This window comes from Panthera leo, chromosome B3 (genome assembly GCF_018350215.1).
Source record: "Panthera leo isolate Ple1 chromosome B3, P.leo_Ple1_pat1.1, whole genome shotgun sequence".
In the NCBI taxonomy this organism is placed as follows: domain Eukaryota; kingdom Metazoa; phylum Chordata; class Mammalia; order Carnivora; family Felidae; genus Panthera; species Panthera leo.
The window spans coordinates 106,914,729-106,939,629 of NC_056684.1; the positions used below are offsets into that span (position 1 = coordinate 106,914,729).

A 24,901-nucleotide genomic window follows, 5' to 3' on the forward strand; every position below is an offset into this window, starting at 1 on the left:
GGTCAGAAGTTCTACGTTTTCTCCCCCCCCCCCCCTTTTTTTTTTTTTGCTGCTAAAAAACTTTATTGTTTTCATTTGGTCCACGGCTTGGGCGAGGGCTTCAGGTGGTTAAAAAACAGCCTAGTGGCTGCAAGGAGAGACTCAGGCACAAGCCCCGGCACCTGGGGGATGCCAGAAGGACCCTCTCAAAAGCTGCTGGGCTCCAGAGACTTCTAGTCGTGCTTGAGGGTGAGCCTTTCGAAGAGATACTCGCCCAGCCCAATGTGGGGGCCGGACAGCCTGTGGAGATTAGTCAGGTGGTCGCCCATCTTCTTGATGAGTTTCGCTTCCTCATCTGGAAAGTGATTCTCCAGGAAGTCACAGAGATAGGGGTCTGCGCGGGCAGAACCCAGGGCATGCAGAAAAAGGGCCTGCTTCAGCTTCTTCTCCAGAAGCAGGGCGGCTTCCATGGCTTCCAGGGTTTTACCCCACTCATCTTGGGACAGTGTCTGCACTTCCCGGAAGAGGGCGCGGCCGCCGAGCTGGTTTTGAGTGTTCAAGAGACGCTCAGGGCCCTCCGGCTTCTCCTCAGACACTTCACTGGAGAAGTGGTCCAGGCCTTCCAGACCACGTGGTCACGGTCGAACTAGAAGGCCAGGGAGAGGTAGGTGTAGGAGGCCTGCAGATGCATGTCGACCCGGAGGTTGACGGCCGCCTCCACCTCGGTGGAATAATTCTGACGAATCTGGGAACTGGGTTGATCGGTAACGAGGAGCTAAGTTCAAAATCGGGTGTTGGCTGGTTCCGGAGGCAGAGGGTAGGCAAGAAGATGGCCCCGAAGGTTGCAAATGGAAACAAAGGTTGGAAGGTGGTCGGAAGCCGGTAGAAAGGGCGTCCCTGGCTCTGTTCCGTCCAAACACTGTTGAAGCAAGAGACAGATGCGCAGGACCGCGGGCACATTCTCCTATGTTTTCTTCTAAAAGTTTGAATATTGTAATTTGACGGTTTGGCATTTTTAATTAAAATTTTTTAAGTTTATTTATTTTGAAAGAGGGGAGGAGGAGGAGCAGAGAGAGAGGAAGAGAGAACCCCAAGCATGCTTCACACTCTCAGTGTGGGGCCGATGTGGGGCTCAAACTCATGAACCTGTGAGATCATGACCCCTGCTGAAATCAAGAGTTAGATGCTTAACCAAGGGAGCCACCTAGGTGCCCCTGGTATATTTAATTTTGACACATTTATACTTATGAGCCATCTTTAATTTTTGTATATGGTCTAAGGAAAGAGTTAACTTTGTGAGTTTTTTTTTAATCCTCGTAGTTCTGGCCTCACGTGTTAAAAAAATCCAAACAAACATTTTCTTGTGCAGAATTGCATTGGCACCTCAGAGAGAAAATATTCAATATTTCGCCATAAATATGTTAGATGTAGTTTTTTGGTATTTTTGTAGATAGCTTTTGTCAGATTAATAAATTTCACATATTCTCAATTTGCTGAGAAGTTTTTCCTGAGTGCATGTTTCTTTTATCAATGAATTTTCTGTATCTAATGAGATAATTATATGGTTTTTCTCTTTTTCTGTTAATGTGGTGAATTATACTAATTATTTTAGAATGTTAAATCAACCTTGCTCCCGTGGGATGAACATACTTGGTTATTGCATTTTTAAACAATCTCTGTATTCAATTTGCTAGTGTTTTATTTAGAATTTTTGCATTTATATGCAGGAAAGATTTTGGTTTTGGCATCAGATTTATGTTAGCTTCATAAGATAAGTAAGCTGGTGTTACCTTTTGTCTAATCTCTGAAAGGGTTTGAGAGAAATTATCATTATTTCTTCTTAAATATGTGGTACAATTTATCTTGAAAGTCACCTGGGCCTGGCTTATTTTTTATGGAATTTTAACTATAAATTCCATTTCTTTAGCATATATCAAAGTATTAGCGTTTTACTTCTTTTTGTATCAGTTTTGGTAAATTGTATTTTTTGAAGAATTTGTGTACATTGTCAAATTTATTGCCATAAAGTTCACTGTGTTCTCTTAGTATCTGTAGAATGTGTAGTAACATGACATTTTGAAACTTATAATACTGGTCTTTTGTGTTTTCTCTCTCTTTTATTGATTTTTTAAAAAGATTTTATTTTAAAATAATTTATACACCTAATGTGGGGTTCAAACTCACAACTGTGGGATCAAGGGTCACATGCTCCACTAACTGAGCCAGCCAGGCGCCCCTCTTTTTTTTTTTTTTTTTTTTTTTTAATTTTTTTCAAAGTTTTTTATTTATTTTTGGGACAGAGAGAGACAGAGCATGAACGGGGGAGGGGCAGAGAGAGAGGGAGACACAGAATCGGAAACAGGCTCCAGGCTCCGAGCCATCAGCCCAGAGCCTGACGCGGGGCTCGAACTCACGGACCGCGAGATCGTGACCTGGCTGAAGTTGGACGCTTAACCAACTGCGCCACCCAGGCGCCCCTAGGCGCCCCTCTTTTATTGCTTATGTTTGCTAGGAGATTATAGATCTTATTATTCCATTAAAAAATGAATTTTTAGCTATGATAATTTCTCTATAGTATGTATACTTTCTATTTCATTGATTACTGTGCTCTCTTTACTGTTTCCTTTCCTTCTACTTTAAGTTTAATTTGTGCTTTTTCAAGTTTTATAAAATGAAAGCTTATTGATTTTCATTTATTTTTATTTTTCTTCAAGTAAGCTCTACACCCAATGTGGGGCTTGAACTCACTACCCTGAGATCAAGAGTCACATGCTCTTTGGACTGAGCCAGCCAGGTGCCCCTAGAGTACTGATTTTCAACCATTCCTCTTTTTTTTTTTTTAATGTATTCATTAAGGCCATAAATTTCCTTCTAAGCACTGCTTTAGCTACATCCCATAGCTTTTGGTGTGTTTTATTTGCATTATTCTTAAGTTCAAAAAAAATTTTTTTTTTTTATTTAAGTAGGCTCCACACCTAGCATCGAGCCCAATGCAAAGTTTGAACTCACAATCCTGAGATCAAGACCTGAGCTGAGATCAAGAGTCTGAAGCTTGGGGCTCCTGGGTGGCTCAGTCGGTTAAACGTCCTGACTTTGGCTTAGGTGATGATCTCATGGTTTGTGAGTTTAAGCCCTATGTCAGGTTCTGTGCTGACAGCTCAGAGCCTGCACCCTGCTTCTGATTCTGTGTGTGTCTCTCTCTCTGCTCCTCCCCTGCTTGCACTCTGTGTGTGTGTGTGTGTGTGTGTGTGTGTGTGTGTCTTTCTCAAAAATAAGTAAGCATTAAAAAAAAAAAAAAAGATGCTTAACTGACTGAACCACCCAGGCACCCCAGTTCAAAATATTTTCTAATTTCCTTTGTGATGTCTTCTTTGGCCACAGGTCATTTAGAAGTATGTTCCTTAATTTTAACACATTTTGGGATTTTCTCCTTATATTTCTGTGTCGATTTCTAATAGTTGGAAAATATACTCTGTATAATTGCAGTCCTTTGAAAGTTGTTGAGTTTTGCTTTATAACCCAGCATATGGTCTATCTTGGTGTGCTCTTGAAAAGAATGTGTATTCTGCAATTATCCGGCACAGTGTTCTCTGAGTTTCAATTAAGTCAAGTTGCTTAACAGTGTTGTTTAAATGTATTTTCATTGACAATTTGGTCTTTTGATTTTGGTTACTAGGAAATGTGTGTTAAAATTCCTAATTATGGGGACACCTGGGTGGCTCAGTTGATTGAGTGTCCCAAGTTCACCTCAGGTCAAGATCTCAGGTCAAGATCTCATGGTTCATGAGTTCGAGCCCCTGGGGCTTGAACATGGGATTCTCTGCTATCAGCACAGAGCCTGCTTTAGATCCTGTCTCCCTCTGTCTGTGCCCCTCCCCCACTAGCACGTGTGTGTGCACACACACTCTCAAAAATGAACATTAAAAAAACCAATTATGATTTCATCTATTTCTCTTTTTAGTTTACTTAATTTTTGTTTCATATATACATATTTTTTTATATTTATTTTAAAAGAGAGAGAGGGTGGGTGTGAGTGGGGGGTTGGGGCAGAGAGAGAGGAGATAGAGAATCCCAAGCAGGCTGTCAGCACAAACACGATGCTCCATCTCATAAGCCATGAGATCATAACCTGAGCTAAAATCAAGAGTCAGATGCTCAGCCAACTGAGCCACTCAGGTGCCCCTCATGTATATTTTTAAATATTTTATATGTAAGGAATATCTATGCCCAATGTGGGGCTCGTACCTACAACCCTGAGATCAAGAGTCACATGCTCCACTGACTGAGCCAGCCAGGAGCCCTAATTTTTGGTTCATATATGCTAAAGCTAGGTTATTATGTCCATACAGACTTAAGATTGTTAGGTTTTCCTATTGAACCAGTGCTTTGATTATTATGAAATGTTCTTTCTTATTTCTACCAACACTTCTTGCCTGAAAGTACATTTTGTCTTAAAAATGTGTCATGCCAGCTTTCTTTTGATTAATGTTTTCATGCTATGTCTTTTTTTCACCCTTATACTTTCAAGTTATCTGTGTCTTTATGTTTAAATGTATTTCTAATGAACAACATAGTCTTTTCTGAAAAACTGACATCCACTTACTTATAATGAGCTTATTGACATAATTGGGTTTAAGTCTACCATCTTCTATTTGTTTTATTGATTTCATTATCTTTACTCTTCCTTCCTGTTTTCTTTTATAGTAATTAAGTCTCTATTTTATTTTGTCTCCATTTAATTTTTGTTACTTAGTATCTTTTTAAAGAAATTACCAAATGGTATATATTTTTTCATTTTTTTTCTTAATGTTTTACCAAATGGCAAATTTAAAATATTAAGTCCTTGGGACTACCTAGGTGGCTCAGTCAGTTAAGCGTCCGACTTCGGCTCAGTAATGATCTCACAGCTCCTAAGTGTGAGCCCTGCATCAGGCTCTGTGCTGACAGTTCAGAGCCTGGAGCCTGCTTTAGATTCTTTGTCTCCCTCTCTCTCTGCCCCTCCCCTGATTGTGCTTTGTCTCTCAAAAATAAATCAACATTTTTTAAAAATTAAAAAAAGTTTTAGAGTTAATTAACATAAATATAGCAAAATTCTTAAATCTATTCCTAGGCTATTAAATTCTATACATATTTATATTAAACATTTATTTTATATATTATTTATAACATCTTTTACTTTTATGTTTTAAAGATTTTTTTTAGTGTTTATTTTTGAAAGAGACAGAGTGTGAACAGGGGAGAGGGAGAGAGAGAGAGAGAGAGAGAGAGAGAGAGAGAGAGAGAATATATCCCAATAGGCTTCTCGCTGTTAGCACAGAGCCCGACTCACGGCTCCGTCCCATGAACTGTGAGATCATGACCTGAGCTGAAATCAAGAGTCAGAGGCTTGGGGCACCTGGATGGCTCAGTCGGTTAAGCACCTGACTTTGGCTCAGGTCATGATCTCAAGGTTCATGAGTTTGAGCCCCGTGTCGGGCTCTTTGCTGACAGCTCAGAGCTTGGAAGTCTGCTTTGGATTCTGTCTCCCACACACTCTCTCTCTCTCTCTCTCTCTCTCTCTGCCCCTACCCCACTTGCACTCTCTCTCCCTCAAAAATAAATAAACATTAAAAAAAAAAGAGTCAGAGGCTTAACCAACTGAGACACCCAGGTGTCCCTATATTTTTTATATTTAAAAACATTTGTTTTTTATTTAGATAATCTCTATGCCCAATGTGGGGCTTGAACTCACAACTGTGAGATGAAGAGTTGCATGCTCCACCAACTGAGCCAGCCAGGCACCCCTATGTTAAAAAAAACTTTTAAAATCTTCTATATGATTACTACTGGGAATCTAGAAAAGCTATTATCTTTTATCTGGCTTCTTTATTGACCTCTCATATTTGTTGTGACTATTTTTATTATTCCCATGGATTTTCTAGTTTAACCTTAAATCATCTGCAAACAATGTTAAATGTTAAAATTCCTTTCAAATATGTCTTAGTTGGGGCGCCTGGGTGGCTCAGTCAGTTGAACATTCAACTTTAGCTCAGGTCACGATCTCATGACTTGTGGGTTCCAGCCCCACATCAGGCTCTGTGCCTCAGAGCCTGGAGCCTGCCTCGGATTCTGTCTCCCTCTGTCTGCCCCTCCCTGTCCATGCTGTCCATGCTCTGTCTCTCTGTCTCTCAAAAACAAATAAACATTAAACAAATTAAAAAAAAAAAGACAAGTATGTCTTATGTTGAACCATATGAAATTGTCAATATTTTGCCATTTTGTCCTATAGAAATGACACTTTCGTATGGTTTAACTTACTGTATCTTTTCTGCCCTATGTTTATTACCTTAGCTTGAAACTCTGTAATAACACTGGATAAAATCAGCAATAGAGGACCTTTGTGTTCTTCCTAATATTAATGGGAGTGTCTTTTAACATTTACTTTTTTAACCAAAAATATGATGTTTAGAGCTGTGTTTCATTACATTAAGCAAGAGTTCTTCTTTTTCCGGTTTCTATAACTCTTAGGAATGTCTGTTAAAATTCATGAAATATCTTTTTGCTCTCCGTAAACATGTACTTATGGATTTTTTCCTTTATTAATAGAAATTATATGTGTAGATTGCTTTTTAAAAATTTTCTTTATAATAGTTTTTAAAATGTGCTACAAGATTTACTTTATATGCTTTTATTATCATAGAGACAGTGCATATTCATGTAGCAAAATTAGAAAATGTAGAAAAGCAAGTATAAGAAAATAAAATTTTATTCCCACTATGTAGAGTTTAGCAATGTTAAAATAAGTAGATTTCTCTGTGCTGACCATCTCAAATTCCATGTGAAATGTCTTAGGCCATGGTGTAATGGTTTTTTTTTTTTTTATTAAAAAAATGTTTATTTTTGAGAGACACAGAGAGAGACAGAGACAGTGTGAGTGGGTGAGAGGTAAAGAGAGACAGAGACACAGAATCTGAAACAGGCTTCAGGCTCTGAGCTGTCAGCACAGAGCCTAACGTGGGGCTTGAAGCCGGGGACAGCGAGATCATGACTTGAGCCAAAGTTGAACTCTTAACCGACTGAGCCACCCAGGCTCCCCTGATGTAATGGTTTTTGATACATAACTGGATTCATTTCATTAATAGTTTATTTATAATGTACTTATTCTCATTGGTGAAATTGTTCATGGTTCTTTTGTAAGTCATGGACATGTTTGAAAATCTGATGAAAACCTTTACCCTTTCTTCAGAACTATATATATGTGTGCATTTGTGTGACATATACACACAATTATCCATTTGGTTTCAAACACTGATGGACCTTCTTGAAGCTCCATCAGGAATATTCCAGGGTCTAGAGACTCCAGCTTAAGAACCATGGTCTGATTTTCTTTTTCCTTTGCCATGTTCTGGTATAAGAATTGAGCTAAAATTGGAAGCTCTTCTTTCTTTCTTTCTTTCTTTCTTTCTTTCTTTCTTTCTTTCTTTCTTTCTTTCTTTTCTTTGCCTTTCTTTCCTTCCATTTCCTTGCAGATTTGAAAGAATTTGTGCCTAAAGTCCTCTAGAGTAGGGGCACTAATTTCTTCATCTTACCCATATAGAATCAAGTTTTATTAAATAGTTTATGGATGAAGAAAAAAGAGTTTTAAGTATATTTTCATAAGGTCTTTAGTAGCTTACAAAATGATCAAAATTGCATGAATGGGTGGGGGAACCTGAGGAGTGTTAAATGGTCTACACTCCATATCTTTCATTGAGGGCAGTCAAGAGTACTCCTGATGGTTGATAAACCAAATAATAGAGACAGAGTATATTAGTTAGAGTCCTAGATAGTTCCATCGGAAGGACCCAAACCAGAAGTGGTCCAAAGTGACTAACTCCCAGGCCCAGAACTAATGGTATTGGGCTGGAAGGAAGAGAGCAGAGAGACTTATACTTGTCAAACTGTACACTCCCTAAATCTGCAGATTGAATTTTTATTTCCGTGGCCATGTTTTTTAATTTATATATTAACAAAAAGTAGAGTTCCATGTAAGAAAACCTATAGGATAAAATTTCAGAGGAAAATCCATGGAAATAATTATATAATTATTACACAAGAAAGACTGATAACAGGTGGCCAAGATTTCAACTCAAGAAGCCAGAAAAAGAACAACAAAATAAGTCCAAAGAAAATGGGCAGAACTAATACAGATGAGAGTAAAAACTAATAAGGGAGAAAAAAAAACAGAGAAGAATAGAAACGAATAATAAACAAAATGTAAAGCAAGGGCTGGTTTTTCAGGACAGAGACATTTTAAAACATTAAGAGAGATATTTGTGGGGCACCTGGGTAGCTCAGTCAGTTAAGCATCTGATTCTTGATCTCAGCTCAAGTCTTAAAATCAGGGTTGTGATTTCAAGCCCTGTGTTGGGAATGAAGCCTACTTAAAAAAAAGGAAAGGAGGGAGAGAGAGAGAGAGATTTGTAACTTTGATCAAAGACAAGTTTCCTAGTTTCAACAGCAAAAGAAAAGTACATTTTCCCACCTTCTGAATATGTGAGTCTTCATACATGGTTAAGACTATGGTAAAACAAAAGCAGTCTTTAATGCTACTTCCTGTTCTCCTCTGACATGTGCGGTTGTGTAGTCCATCGCAGAAGAAAGTGGTCGCTGGCCTGCTCCATCGCACCACTAGCCACTTCTCCAGCCAGAACGTCAGGCATCTCCCATCACTGCTCCACTCTACCCCATTGCTTTCTTGCATCTTATGTGACAGTAGGATCCCTGTATTTTATTTTTCTGTAATAAACTGTTTTCCCAATCCTGTCCCAAAAGCTTTTAGCGTGTTCTCTTTATCCATGGTGTTGTAAAATTCCAGAATGTGTCCAAGTATGAATCTTTTTTTCTTTTTTAAATTCACCCTATTGTGTACTTAATAAGCCCTTTTAGTCTGAAGTTTTACATCTTATACCAACTCTAGGGGATTATTATTTTTCTATTACTTTTATGATTTTTTTCCTCTGTTCTCTATTTCTGGAACTCTTATTAGATACAGTTTCTTTTAGATACTCTATCTCTCTTGACAATTTTTTCCTTTGTCTTTTCTGTGTTTGGTCTTTTTGCTATATGCTTCTTGTCTTTTTCTTGCATTCTTTAGATTTATGTTTTACTTTGGTGGTTGTTTTTTTTTTTTAATTGTATTTATTTTTTTTAAGTACTCTCTATACCCCATGTGGGACTTGAACTCACAACACCAAGATCCACAGTCGCATGCTCTACTGACTGAGCCAGCTAGGTGCCCCTGGTGATTGTATTTGTAATCTCCATGAACTCTTCATTGTTTTCCAACTGCTCCTTTTTTATAGAGGTCTCTTCTGGTTTAAGTGGATACAGTATCCATGAGAGTATAATGCTAAGTGAAATAAGTCAGAGAAAGACAAATATCATGATTTCACTCATGTGTGTAATATAAGAAACAAAACAAATGAACAAAGAAACAAAAGAGACAAACAAAAAACCAGACTCTTGAATGCAACAGAGAACAAACTTGTGGTTGTCAAAGGGGACATGGGTGGGAGAATGGGTGAAATAGGTGATGGGTGACTAAGAGTACACTTATTGTGATGAGCACTGAGAAATGTATAGAATTGTTGAATCATTATATTGTACACCTGAAACTAACATAACACTATACATTAATTATAGCTGAGTGAAAATGAATGAATGAATGAATACAATATCTTCCCTTTTGGGACTCTGACTAGAATTCCTTGTAGTTTATCATGTTTTATGAATCATCTATATTTCTACCATCTGGGTAAGGCCTTTTGATGTTTATTTTGGTTGTTCTCACTTGAGCTACAGAATTTTTCAACCATCCATGATCTTTTACTTTTTGTGAGTCAAGGACAATTTGATTGGTATAGGTGGCTTGGGATGGGTTTCCTGTGTCCTGCCTCTGAGTTAGAGCCAGGTTTTGTGTTTGTAGGTAGGAATGTGAATAATCATTCACTTTAGAGTGCTGGGGATATGTGGTCAGGTTGGGGGTCTCCCCAAATGCCAAAGAAAAGTGGGTCCTTCCGGTGCTTCAACCCCTATTCTGAGTTGCTATTGCATGAATACCTTACATACACTAAATTTATTCAAAGACGATATTTCCAACTTGGCCTGGGGGCAAAAGACATTGCTGCATAGAAAGATAGGAGAAGGGGTTCAGAGACCAGGGCCAGCAGGACTCTGCACTTTGGCTACATCAGTCCTGATGAACGTACCCCTCTTTGGAGATGGAAATGAGGGTACCAGCACTCCATAACACTACAGACTGAGTAGGAAAATTGTATTCCTCAGAGGAGATCCAAATGCTTTATCTGAAGATTAGGACAAAAACAGTAACAGTCCACTATAATAGATAAGTGTGATTAACTCCATTTTATGAGTACATTTGGTGAAATACTGTGAATGAATTGTGGAGATTAGGAATGAGGAAAACATGATATAGTAAGTCAACATAATGTAAGCAACACCATTGCTGATCACCATGTTGATCATTGAGGGGGAAAAGCTAGAGAGAATGGTTAAGTATTTCCATCCATTTAATGGCCCACACCAGTTGGAGGTGGAGAGGAAGGTTCTCTGAAGAAGAGACTCTGTAAATCATTAACATCATAGCAAAGATGCTGTAGGCTCCATTTGAGACCAACTTCCAGTTTCTGATTCACTGAATATGTTTCCCTTTTTTTAAAAAAAATATAGTTTATTTATTTACTTTTAGAGAAAGAGAGAGAGAGAAAACAAGCAGTGGAGAGGCAGAAAGAGACGGAGAGAGAGAGAATCCCAAGCAGGCTTTGCACTGTCAGCGCAGAGCCTGATGCGGTCTCAAACTCATGAACCGTGAGATCATGACTTGAGCCAAAACCAAGAGTCTGACGCTAAACCGACTGAGCCACCCATGAATATCTTTCCCTTTAATTGAGCATAGAGTCATCTGGGAGTTGAATGTGGCTGTGGAAAAGATACTTGGAATCTTACCAAATGTTAGGGGCCTTATTCACTCCATTTGTATTCCTGCCTTCATTTGTACAGTTCCTATGCATTTCAAAGACTTTTCTCAGTGCTGACAGGGAAGGAAGAACTGCTAAATTGGAAGCTTTTAAACAGATCAAGATTTTCAGCATATTCCAAACATGGTCAGATTTGATGCATATAAATCTCAACCACATCACAATGTTGATGGGATCGTTCATTTCTTTTCTTCTTAGCAAAGATAACTGTCATTCCCAAACACAGATCAGGCATTTAGCCCTCACAAATGTAGTAATCAAAATAGAGAGTGATCAGCTTATCCAGTTTCCCATCTGTGCTTCAGCTGTGATGTTTAATTTTCATTTCCTCCTTCCCATTGACATCCTAACCCAGCCAGGGAGGTCTGATAGCCCTTTCCAGGGGATGTTGTTACTTCCTCATTCTTACATAAGAGCCGGAATTCCATTTGGAAAGAGAAATTACACTGGGCTTAATCAATAACCTCAAAGAATTAAGAGAAAAAAATTACCTGTTATTTGACTGTAATATGTATTTGATGGCTATGATTTGTGTTCTTGTGTTAATTGTAGGATCCTAGAATTAGATGAACTATTGTTAACATCTAAAATTGATTTAAATGCAAAAAGAATCAATACGTGAGCTAAATGTTTAAATATCACAACACTAACAAGAGATTGAGTCTTCCACTGAATTATTCTTTTCTTTCTGCATTTGAAAACAATGCACCTATCTAGGGGAGATGAAAAAATACTGTTGTAAAGGACAATGTAAATAACCCTCCATCATAAAAAGGAAGGTAGTGCCACAGGTGGTATAGCCAGGGGACAGGGGTGCAAGAGCACCTGACTTCAGGGGTCCCAAACAGAGCAGGTTCAACCATTTTCTGCTGACAAAATCCAAAGTCAGAAAGACCAGTGGCAATGAAACAAGAAAGGAATTTATTTCAATGAGGCCAACACTGGGAAGACCGCAGACGAGCATCTCAGAAACTGTCTCCAAAGTGCCAAAAATACTTCCTTTCAGGTTTGTATAAGGAAAATATAGGGGAAGGTGGGTGGGTGGGTACATAAAGGTGGGCGGTGAAGGTCAAATTGATCTTTGTCTTGGGAGTCAATCATAGATGGGGTCTTGCTGGCTCAGGGCAGTCCTTACTGCTTGAGCAAGTCGTTTCTTCCCAGGTAGGGGATTCTTTGCCCTCAAGGTCTTTCTTCCAGAAAGAAGAATGCAAATAGAAAGTTTGAGGTCAAGGGGCACCTGGGTGGCTCAGTCAGTTAAGCCTTGGACTTGGGCTTCGGCTCAGGTCATGATCTCATGGTTCTTAAGTTCAAGCCCCACATGGGGCTGCTGATGGCTCAGAGCCTAGAGCCTGTTTTGGATTCTGTGTCTCCCTCTCTCACTGCCCCTCCCCTGCTCCTGCTCTGTCTCTCAAAAATAAATAAATGAAAAAAAAAAAAGTTTGAGGTCAAAATGGAGGCAGCTAAAGTCCTCTTTCAGTGGGAAGAATAAGGAGTAAGTGTAGCAAAACTAAAAATCTTAGCATTAAATTTGGCAAAAGATTATAGTAATTATAATTGCTAATGTTTTTGAGCACTTACTGGATGCTTGACACTGTTTTTGTTCTCATTCAGTCTTCACAACAACCTTATGGAACATGTACCAAGAAGGTCTGGAAGGATCTGCCTCCACCAAGTCACAGGCTGGGTTTGTGAAAAATGATTAAAGAAGACAACTTAGATGACACAAATGAACTTTATTTAACACTTCATGAAGTGGCAGTCTCCATTCCCAAGGGTCCAGAGAATTGCAAAATGGAGTGCAGGTGAGGGGCTTTTATTAGGAAAAAGTATAAAGGACAAGAAAGGGGAAAATGAAAAATAAACAAAGAACAAGGGTGCTAAGTATGCGGCCCAGAGTTGGCATGGTGTTGGGGATTGACTGATTGAATGTGCTGCATTTGAATCAAGTGAAACCTTTATAAGGATGCGAAAGTTATCTAAGTTTGTTTCCTGATGTGGCATCCTGGGAAGGAGTGACTCCATCTTGGGTCTGGAAATGTATTGCAATAGGGTTGAAGCCCAGGTCTGCTGACTGCAGATCCAGATCCCTTAACCTGTGTGCTATGTTTCAACAATTGTGATTCTAGATATTCTAAACAAATGGAGTCTTGATGGATTATCTTGACGGATAATCCAAAGACTGGTATATTCAGAAAGATATTGGAGTTGGCCAATTACTTGCTCTTTTTGTTTGTTTTTGTTTTGTTTTGTTTTATTTTTTATTTTTTAAAATTTACATCCAAATTAGTTAGCATATAGTGCGACAATGATTTCAGAAGTAGATTCCTTAATGCCTCTTACCCATTTAGCCCATCCCCCCTCCCACAACCCCTCCCATAACTCTCAGTTTGTTCTCCATATTTGTGAGTCTCTTCTGTTTTGTCTCCCTCCCTGTTTTTATATTATTTTTGTTTCCCTTCCCTTATGTTCATCTGTTTTGTCTCTTAAAGTCCTCATATGGGTGAAGTCATATGATTTTTGTCTTTCTCTGACTGACTAATTTCACTTAGCATAATACCCTCCAGTTCCATCCACATAGTTGCAAATGGCAAGATTTCATTCTTTTTGATTGCCGAGTAATATTCCATTGTGTATATACTCCATCTTCTTTATCCATTCATCAATTGATGGACATTTGGGCTCTTGCCATACTTTGGCTATTGTTGATAGTGCTGCTATAAACATTGGGGTGCATGTGTCCCTTCGAAACAGCATACCTGTATCCCTTGGATAAATACCTAGTAGTGCAATTGCTGGGTCATCGGGTAGTTCTATTTTTAGTTTTTTGAGGAACCTCCATACTGTTTTCCAGAGTGGCTGCTCCAGCTTGCATTCCCATTACTTGGTCTTTTATTTCAGTAACTTAAGTCTCAGAAACTCTCTTGTTAAATTTGATACCCTCATAATCCTAAATTTTGTTTGTTGAATTGGATTCTACAATTGAAATGGTGAAAGTCACCAAAAAAAATGTTAACATATTCATGGGGCGCCTGCGTGGCTCAGTCGGTTAAGCATCTGACTTTGACTCAGGTCATGATCTCACGGTTCATGAGTTCGAGCCTGCATCGGGCTCTCTGCTGTCAGCATGGAGCCTGCTTCGGATCCTCTGTCTGCCTCTCTCTTTGCTCTTCCCCTTTGCTCCTCTCTCTTTCAAAAATAAATAAACATTAAAAAAAATTGTAACTTCAGAGTGATTCTAGGATCACCTTAAAAATTTTTTTTAACAAATTCAACTCTTCTTTAGTATCTTGAAAGTTCTTAGAGAACTATTAGAATGTATATAAAGTCAGAGGCCATAGAAACATTTATGGATCTGAGTTGGGGTGCTAAACCTAGTTCAGTGTGTGTGCATGTATGTATGGCAAGCACACGTGTGTCCATGGGAGTGTGTGTGTGTGTGTGTGTGTGTGTGTAAACACCCACATGTGAGCCTGTGTGAGGTTGCATAGTTAGATGGAACTGGAACCAAATAAATTGTATGTAAACAGTACCTGTTTGTTTGTTTCTTTGTTTCTTTGTTTCTTTCTTTCTTTGTTTCTTTCTTTCTTTCTTTCTTTCTCTCTTTCTTTCTTTCTTGTTTATTTTTAAGAGAGAGACAGAGACAGAACATGAACAGGGAAGGGGCAGAGAGAGAAGGAGACACAGAATCTGAAGCAGGCTCAAGTGTCTGAGCTATTATCATAGAGCCGGATGCAGGGCTCAAATCCATGAGTCGTGAGATCATGACCTGTGCTGAAGTCGAAGTGGGATGTTTAATGAACTGAGCCACCCAGGCACCCCACTGTGTCCCTGTTTAAAAACATTAAGACCCTTTGGTGCAGATTCTCCTTGTTCTTTTTTTATTTTCAAGTAACACTTGTAAAGCCAAACACAGTTATGCAAATGTATGTCAAGTAGGACCCCTGGGCCCCTGGGGAAAGTGTAAAACAGGATCTTTTGTTACTTGACAAAGGCTACTCCTACCAAGAAACCCGAGGTTTGCAGAGTTGGACCCTGAAGAGTGAAGGTGGAGTTGAAGTGACTATATTTTCAGAAATTCCCAAGATCTAACATTTTCTCTTCTGTGGATCAACATTATTAGAACATCTCTGTAGGACTGAGATAATCCTTTGTTATATTTTATTTTAGAGAGAGCACAGGGGAGAGGGGCAGAGAGAGAGAGATAGAAAGAGAGAGAGAATCTCAAGCAGGCCCCACTCTCAGCACAGAGTCCAACATAGGGCTTGACCCCACAACCCTAGGATCATGACCTAAGCTGAAATCAAGAGTCAGACAGTTAACCGACTGAGCCACCCAGGCACCCCAGGACTGAGATAAGCTTGACCAAGACAAATCCATAGGAGAGGACACCAAGAGCCCCCAGCTGTAAGTTATCCCAGGTAAGAAAGTCTGATGTGGTGGCCTCATTCAGCAACCACACTCAGAGGATGTGGGTGGTCTTGGTACAGCAGGTTGGTGAGGTTGGATGGCCCTCTTGACATTGACACCTTGACATAGAGGGTGTGCTTTAATAGCAAATGACTGAGCTTGTGTGAGGGTAAAACAACACAGTCGGTACCCTAACCCTGTAGTGTTCTGGGCTGAATACAACATTGGATGGAGTGGTTCATCCTTTCTTCTAACAGTGATTTTGAAACTAGTTTTGTAACCCAAGCTATTGGAGTGTAAATTGCAGAAATATTTTAACACAGACTCCAACTTTCCCAAATCTGATATTCCACTTCAGATATTCAGGTTTTGACTACATTGATGATTATGTTTTGAGTAAAATGTTCACTTTAGATGAATATATGCTTTATTTGGAAATATCTTAAAAGTCTTAACATTTATTTCTTTTGAACTCGATTTGCTTTGCCAAAGATTATTTCAAATTTGGAATCATGAATTCCCACTATTTTGTCAAAAATATTTGTGTTGGATCTATTCAGAACCTCAAAAACCTCTGCCCATGTTTTTCTATCTCTGCTGCCATGGGAAGGTCTTTCTGCAGAAGCATGTTTGCAGATGTGTTTGGGTTGTGAGAATCACCCAAATCACACTGTGAAGTAGGCAGGAGAGGGATCAGTCTTCCCGTTTTCTGGCTGAAAAGTGAGGTGTGTTATGTGACTTGAAGAAGGTCTCCCAGCTGGGCAGAAGTAGTGCTGGAACTTGAATGGCTCTTTCTGACTTTTAAGCAACAGACCCTTCTTACCCACTGTTATGTGCCGTTGATCCTTATGAATACTTTTCTAGACTGAAGTGTGCTCTTCAAGGAGGAGGCAGATCTGGGTTCAAATCTTGAAGCTTCCACTTCTCATCTTTGGTTGGGCAAAGTACCTAACATCTGTAATCCTTAGTATCCTCGTGTTGAATGGGAAAAAACAATACTATAAATTTTGCATGGCTGTTAGGATTATGGAGCTGTAAGTTGTACAGCTGGTACTGTAGCGTTAGTGTAAGAAACACCATGCAGTCTCTCTTGATGGTCTCTAACCCTTGCAAATTTGGATATATTTACCAGTAACTTTTTATGAGTACACAAAGGACTGCAGCACTTTTTAGGTTAGCATGGAGTGATACAAAGAACCCAATCAGTAGACTAGTTCTCAGTACCATCTACCCCTAATAAAAACAAGGGTTTAACTTTCATTCATTCACTGAACAAATATTTATTGAACATCGATTATATGGCAGGTATTGCTCTAAGCCCCAGGGAAACAGCAATAAAGAAAAAAAGGCAAAAATCTCTGTCCTTACAGAGCTTACATTCTAGTGCCACTTATTATACACCAGACATTTGTTCCAGTGATCAATGCTGTGTAATTCAATATCAAAATTATGTAAAAATAATACTTGGGGAAAAGTTGGCTATCAATTATTTTGCTCCATGTGGTATTGACTGGGGTCACTCAGTCCTATTCACCTGATAGCTGGTTTAGTCTGGAGGGTCCAAACAGGCTCACTCAGATGCCTGACACCTTGTCAGGATGGCAGAAAAGCTGAACTCAGTACAACCCCTCTTCCTTTCTATGTAGCTTCTGGGTCTCTCCACAGGGTAGTCATACTTCTTACATGGCAAGTGGCTTTTCTTGGAGAAAGTGGTCCTGGAGACAGACCAAGACAGAAGCTGAAAGGCTTCTTCTGACCCAGAGTTGGAAGGCAAGAAGCATCACTTCAACTGTTTCATTAGTGACAGGTGAGTGCCTTTGGTCAGTGCAGGTTTAAGGGGAAGGGAATTAGATCCCACCTTTCCATGGGAGGAATGTCAAACAATCTGTGGCCATCTTTAAGATGCATTTTAACTGTATCTCATTTAGTCCTTACCACAATAACTCTATGAGGTAAGTTCTCTTAAATTATACTTGCTTTAGAGATAAGGAAACTGACACGGAGAAGTTAAGTAACTTGCCCAAGGTTGCATAGCCAGTTAGTGGCAGAGCCAGGATTAAAAAGTGGTAATGTAGGGGTGACTGGCTGGCTCAATTGGTTATGTGTCCAACTCTTTGTTTCGGTTCAGATCATGATGATGGTTTGTGAGTTCGAGCCCCGTGTCAGGTTCTATGCTGACAGAGCAGAGCCTTCTTGGATTCTTGTTCTCCCTCTTTCCTAACCCCTCCCCTGCTCACATTCTCTCTCTCTCTTTCTCTGTCTCTCTCTCAAAAATAAATAAATAAACAAAAAAGATTTAAAAAAAAGTGGTAATTTAGCTCCAGAGTTCAATGTTTTAAACATTACATTTTACTCCCTCAAATGATTCGCATTACCTTGAACAATTGTTTTTTAAGTGGCTGGGTCTCAGTTCCTCATGCACAATATGAAAGGCTAAGGACAGAGTTATTTTCCATCCCATATGCATTAGAATGGCCACTACCAAAAAACAAAAAATCAAGTGTTGGTGATGATGTGGGGAAATTGGAACACTTGTGTACTGTTGGTAGGAATATAAAACAGTGCAGCCTTTATATAAAATAGTGTAATGGTTCCTCAAAAAGTTAAAAAAAGAATTACCATATAAACAGCATTCCACTTCTGGGTATATATTCCAAAGAATTAAAAGCAGAGTCTTGAAGAGATAATCTGTATACCCATTCTCCTAGCAGCATTGTTTACAATAGCCAAAAGATAGAAGTAACCCAAGTGTTCATTTTTGAATGGATGAGGAAAATGTGGTATATACATACAGTAGAATATTACTCAGCCTTAAAAAGGAATGAAATTCTGACACATACTACAACTTGGATGAAACTTGAGGACATTGTGGTAAGTGAAGTAAGTCAGACGCAAAAGGGCCAATAGTGTATGATTCTACTAATATGAAATACCCAGAGGAGTCAAATTCATGGAGTCAGAAAATAAAAGGGTGGTTTCCAGGAGCTCAGGGAAGGGAGGAATGGCAAGTTGTTGTTTAATGGGTATAGAGTTTCAGTTTTGCAAGATGAAAACAATACTGGAAATGGTTGCTCAACAACGTGAATGTACTTAACACTATTGAATGGTACACTTAAAATGGTTACAATGGGGCACCTTGGTGGCTCAGTTGGGTAAGCATCTGACTCTTGATTTCAGCTCAGGTCATGATCTCACAGTAGTCAGATCCAGCCCCGAGTCAGACTCTGTGCTGGTTGTGTAGCCTGCTTAAGATTCTCTCTCTCTCCCTCTTCCTTTGCCCCTCCTGACCCCAAATAAATAAATAAAACTTAAAGAAAGAGAAAGTGAAAGCAGGGGAGGGACAGAAAGAGAGGGAGAGAGAGAATCCCAAGCAGGCTCTGCCCTGTCACTGAGGAGCCTGACACAGGGCTCAATCCTACAACCCTGGGATCAACCAACTGAGCCACCAAGGCACCCCCACCTCTTTATCCTTCAGAAAAAAATTTTTTTAAATGGTTACAGCAGCAGACTTCATATTATGTGTATTTTGCCACAGTTAAAAGTAAAAATTTCATCTTCAACTTTTATAATTTTGTATAATTTTTATCCTATATCTAATATATATCCTAATATATCTAATATATATCTTATATCTAATAGAATAGTAGCTTCTTCTGCTACACTTAGAAGTAAATTTGTAACAAGTATTCCGATTATGGGTTGGTGCCCATACTCTCATAATTTTACAGAAAGAAGTCATTTAAATCATAAGAAAGTAGAATATATTATATAATCTCTTTTTTTCTAAACATTGAAATAATGAGTCATTAAGAAAGGTGTCTAGTGATGTGTACAGAAAGTGACTAAAATATACAACAGAATTAGCAAATGAAACAGGATTTTGGACTCCTTACTCATCAGGACAGGCCAAAGCAAACAAGGGTATATTGTATTGTGCTGTAAAGGTCAATAAATTCAGACTTGACCAATTCGGGAGAGGCGGAGAGATGTGGAAACCAGGGCCTTTAGAACTGAGCCTCACCCCAATATTCAAACCATGGAATAGGACTCAGATGTGTGTTTCTATTGCCTGGAGGGTGTCTTGGGGAAAAAACCAACGAACCAGGTGCTGGGTTTCAGAAAATTATTTTACCAGGCCATTTAAAGGAGAGCAAGTTTGATTTCAAGTTGTAATCAGAGGATGAATATAATTGTTTCTTCAAATGATCAGAAAGCCTATAAGGAAGTATTCCAGAGGCACTAGTAAACCTCAGGGCAAGAAGGAAAAAGAAAAGGAAATGCTGGGTTTTTTTTTTCTTTCAATTAAAACAAAATTTTTCCTGGGTCACCTGGGTGGCTCAGTCGGTTAAGTGTCCGACTTTACCTCAGGTCATGATCTCATGGTCTGTGAATTCGAGCCCTGCATCGGGCTCTGTGCTGACAGCTCAGAGCCTGGAACCTATTTCGAATTCTGTCTCCCTCTCTCTCTGTCTCTCCCCTACTCATGCTCTGTCTCTCTTGCTCTCAAAAATAAATAAACATTAAAAAAAGTAAAAAAAATTTTTTTTCCTGATTATCCAAGTAAAACATGTTCACAGGGGCATCTGGGTGGCTCGGTTCATTGAGTGTCAGACTCTTGATTTTGTTGAAGTCATGATCTCGAAGTTTGTGGGATGCAGCCTTGCCCCCTCTCTCTCTCTCCTTTTCCCCTCCCCACCTCTCAAGGTGGATAAATAAACTTCAAAAAAATTGTTTTGAAAGAAAAGAAAATACAGCACAATGGACAGTTGTGATTTTGATGGCCCAGCAGCTCTTTTATTTTCTGGGTATGTCACACCAACCATCTGGCCCTAGTGGGCACTGCTGTTTTTATTTATTTATTATTTTTTATTTTTTTAAGTTTATTTATTTTGAGAGAGAGAGTACGCCCACATGTGTACTTGAGCAGGGGAGGGGCAGAGAGAGAGAGGGAGAGAGAGAGAGAGAGAGAGAGAGAGAGAGAGAGAGAGAATCCCAAGCAGGCTCTGCACTGATAATGCAGCACTGATGGTGCTCGATCCTACAAACTGTGAGATCATGACCTAAGCCAAGATCAAGAGTCAGATGCTTAACCAACTGAGACATCCAGATGCCCCTATTTTTATTTTTTGAGAGAGAGAGAGAGCACAAGTTGGGGAGAGGGGCAAAGAGAGAGAGAGAGAGAGGACCCCAAGTAGGCCCCACCCTTAGCATGGAACCCAACGCAGGGCTCAATCCCAGACCCTGGGACCATGACCCAAGCCAAAATCAAGAGTCAGAGGCCCAACCAACTGAGCCACCCAGGCACCCCTGTACTGCTGTTTTTTTTGTTTGTTTGTTTGTTTGTTTGTTTTTTAATTCTGCTACAGGGGCGCCTCGGTGCTCAGTCAGTTAAGTGTCTGACTTCCACTCAGGTCATGATCTTGTGGTTCATGGTGGTTCATGTTGGGATCTGTGCTGACAGCCTAGAGCCTGCTTCAGATTCTGTCTCCCTCTCTCTGCCTCTCCCCTGCTTGCACTCTGTCTCTCTCTTTCTCTCAAAAATAAATAAACATCAAAAATTTTTTAAAAAATTTCTGCTACAGCATGAGGAATGTAGGCTGTGCTGACTTGCCCAACTCAAGCAGAACAGACCCTGTCACCTCCCCTTGGATCTGTCTTCTTTCATTACCCTGCTTTTCTGTCCACGGTGATTGGCTTGAGAGTAGATAACTGACCCATGTTAGCCAATTCCATTCTCTGGTTACCACTGCCCTGGCCACTGTGATTGTGAAATTGCTGGACATGTGATCTAAAATGGCCAATGAGAATTTTTCATTGGGATTATTTTTGCTGCATCTGTTTTCTCCTGATGCACCTTCCCACCACTGCACACACACACATAAAAAGAATTGGGGGAACATTCTTTATTTCTCTAGTGGCAAAACTAGAAAATGTGAATCCAGGAGCTGCTGGCAATAGAGTCATAAGGCTTGTGGAGAAGGCAGATCTGTGGCCCCAATGTACAGAGAGGAACAGAGAGCAGAGATGGAAAGGAGTCCCTGTTTCCACTCAGTTCTTGTAACTGGTTCAGTGAGCCAATAAATATTCTTTAAATTAAACTAGTTTGGGGTTTCTGTCACTTGCAATCAAAAGAGCCCTGACTGATATATTTAAAAAAAAAAGTATAAAGAAGCAGAAAAGAACACATCCATAGTGCTACTTCTCAGTGCCAACAACTGATAATGCTGTGTCATATGTACTTGTTGTCTTTTTTTTTCTTTTTGGTTTTTCATTAGATAATTTCTAGTATCATCGAAAATTTTAGTAATTATACTTTTCACAATTGGTCCCATAATATTAGACATATAGGTTATTTCCAAGTTTTTGATGCATTGTGGGCATACATTTTTGTTTGTATCTCCATTATTTTTTGGGATATGTTGCTACAAAGAGAATTACAGAATCAAAGTGTATGAATAGTGACTTTTAAGGTTTTTTTTTTACTTTAAAATTTTTTTTCTTTAATATTTATTTATTTTTGAGAGAGAGACAGAGTGCAAGCAGGGGAGGGGCAGAGAGAGAAGGAGACACAGAATCTGAAACAGGCTCCAGGCTCTGAGCTGTCAGCACAGAGCCCGATGGGAGGCTGGAACCCAGGAACTTCGAGATCATGACCTGAACCGAACTTGGATGCTTCAGACTAAGCCACCAGGGTGACCCCCCCCCCTTTTTTTTTTTAAATTTTTTAATGTAAAGTTTTTTTTTAATTTTTTGGTAAAAGTGATACATGATAAAAAGAATTAAACAATTTAAAAGGATATGAAAATGCACAAGTTACCTTCAAGCATGTTTCTTCTTTCCCAGACTGTCTCTCCCTCTCTTTATATACATGTATGTATCTTCCTCTGCCACTTTTAAAGAAACCTACCAAATTATGGTATTATGAAAATACTCTTGTGTACTTTGATTTTCATTATTTATTTATTTACTTATTTTTTCTTAATATTTGGTCTATTTAACTGTGTACTAAACTACTTCTGAAGTCAGAGGACACCTTTTTTTAAAAAAGTAAACTGTACAGGCAACATGGGGCTTGAGCCTTGAGCTCACCACCCTGAGATTGAGTCACATGCTCTACTGGATGAGCCAGCCAGGAGTCCCAACAATATATTTTTTTGAAAACTGCATGGTAGGGCACCTGGGTGGCTCAATTGGTTAAACGTCCAACTTCGGCTCAGGGCGTGATCTCACGGTTCGTGGGTTCGAGCCCCGCTTCAGGCTCTCTGCTGTCACTGCAGAGCCTGCTTCAGATCCTGTCTCCCTCTCTCTCTGCCCCTCCCCCACTTGTGTGCATGCTCTCTCTCTCTCTCTCAAAAATAAATAAAAATTTTTAAAAATTGCAAAAAAATTGCCTCCTTCCAATGATGGACATCTAGGCTTTTTCTAGTCTTTTGACACTACAAACAAGCCTGCATCAAGTACCCCTATATGTAGGAGTATCAAAATGTGCAAATATATCTGTACAACAAATCTCTGGGGGAGAAAGTACTAAGTCAGTAGTATTGTGCTAGGCCTTCCCAAAATGTCTTCACAATTGCCATCCCAAATGAACTCCCACCAGTAATATATGAAAGAGCATACCCTCATCAAGATAATGCATTCACAAATTTTTGTTAAATAAACAAAATAGTTTTTGTTTTTTGTCTTGCCCCTGTGATCAACAAATATTAGTTTCTTTTTGTAGTTGTAATTTGACAAATTGCCCTTCCATCTGGAATTTATACCTCCATCTGTCATCTGTGAAACTATTGGCCTTATTGCATCTTTATCAGCATTAAGCATCATCTTTATATTATTTTATTTATTTATTTACTTTAAGATTTTACTTTTAAATCTCTACACCTAATGTGGGACTCAAACTCACCCCAAGATCAAGAGTGGCACACTCCACCAACTGAGCCAGCCACGTGCCCCAACATTACCATTATTTTAAATCTTTAGTAATTTAATAGGTGATAATAGTATTTCATATTAAAAGCTTGTATCTTATTCATTCATGCAACATTTGTTATCCAAACACCTATAGTATGCAGATGTTCTTCTGATGACAATGGTAAGACACTGTCCTTGCCCTCAAGGAGCTTACATTTCTTTGATTACTAATGAATCTGGACACTAAAAAATGGACACTTTCAAGTTGTATCTTAAACCAGGAGTTGTACATTGTCTCAAACTTTATTTACTTACTTGCCTACTTATTTAGCATTGTCTCAAACTTTGTAAGGAGACAGGAGATGATAATTTAATTATTTTTTAAATGTTTTTATTTATTTTTGAAGGAGAGAGAGAGAGAGAGAGCATGAATGGAGGAGGAGCAGAGAGAGAGAGGGAGGCACAGAATCCAAAGCAGGCTCCAGGCTCTAAGCTGTCAGCACAGAGCCCGATGCAGGGCTCGATCTCATGAACTATGAGATCATGACCTGAGCCGAAGTTGGACGCTCAATCGCCTGAGCCACCCAGGCGCCCCGAGATGATAATTTAAAGATGATATTTATCATTCTGATTGGAAGTGGGATCTACAGATGTGTAGTGGAAAAGTGGCATTTTCGGACTCATTTACATAACTACTTCCATTCTGTTATGTAGAAGGGAAAGTCCATAGGCTTCAAGAAAGTGGGCTAAATATAGTGGCAGGTGCCACTAACTGACTGCCAGTGTCTACTGTCCCCTTCTTTTAGGAATAGGATTATTTCACTTTTATTTTTTTTATTTTATTTAAAAAAATTTTTTTTAAACGTTTATTTTACTTTTGAGACAGAGACAGAGCATGAACAGGGGAGGGTCAGAGAGAGAGGGAGACACAGAATCGGAAGCAGGCTCCAGGCTCTGAGCCATCAGCCCAGGGCCCGATGCGGGGCTCAAACTCACGGACCGTGAGATCATGACCTGGGCTGAAGTCGGACGCTTAACCGACTGAGCCACCCAGGCACCCCAGATTATTTCACTTTTAGTGGGGTATATGGCCACTCGCCTAGAGACTATGTTTCCCTTGAAGTTAAGTATTGGGCGTGTGAGTAGGTTTGGGTCAATTACATGTAAGAAGTGTTATAAGAAATAGCTTGATTGTTTCTTAGAGAGGAAGCTCCTACTCCAGACCTTTTTTTTTCTTTTTCCTCCTGTGGGCTGGGAAATAACAGGGATTGGAAATCAGTGTTGAAGGTCACAGGGATCAACTACCAGCCTGGGATCCTGGATGAGCTGATGAGGCAGAACTGCCTCACCAGCCTACACCACTCACCTCTGGATTGTTAAGTGAGAGAAATAAACTTCTGTCTTATTGAAGTCGTTGTAATTTTGAGTCTCTGGAACAGCAGACTGGCCTGTATACTAATTGATATGTATACATAATGGAATAAAGTATGATAGGTGCTCAGAGGCCTAAACGATTGGCTCCCCTGGCTCTCCAGCTTGCTGGGTCACACTGCTGATCTTGGGACTTGCTAATCTCTATAATCAAG

At 39.4% G+C, this 24,901-nt stretch overlaps 1 protein-coding gene across 1 annotated transcript; it reads right to left on the minus strand.

Moving 5' to 3' along the window:
- Positions 1–212: 212 nt before the first annotated feature.
- Positions 213–8,701, minus strand: LOC122222656 (ferritin light chain-like). Its single transcript, XM_042943213.1, is given in 3 exon segments — positions 213–607; positions 610–754; positions 8,483–8,701. Coding segments are annotated over 3 exon segments (759 nt in total).
- Positions 8,702–24,901: the final 16,200 nt, after the last annotated feature.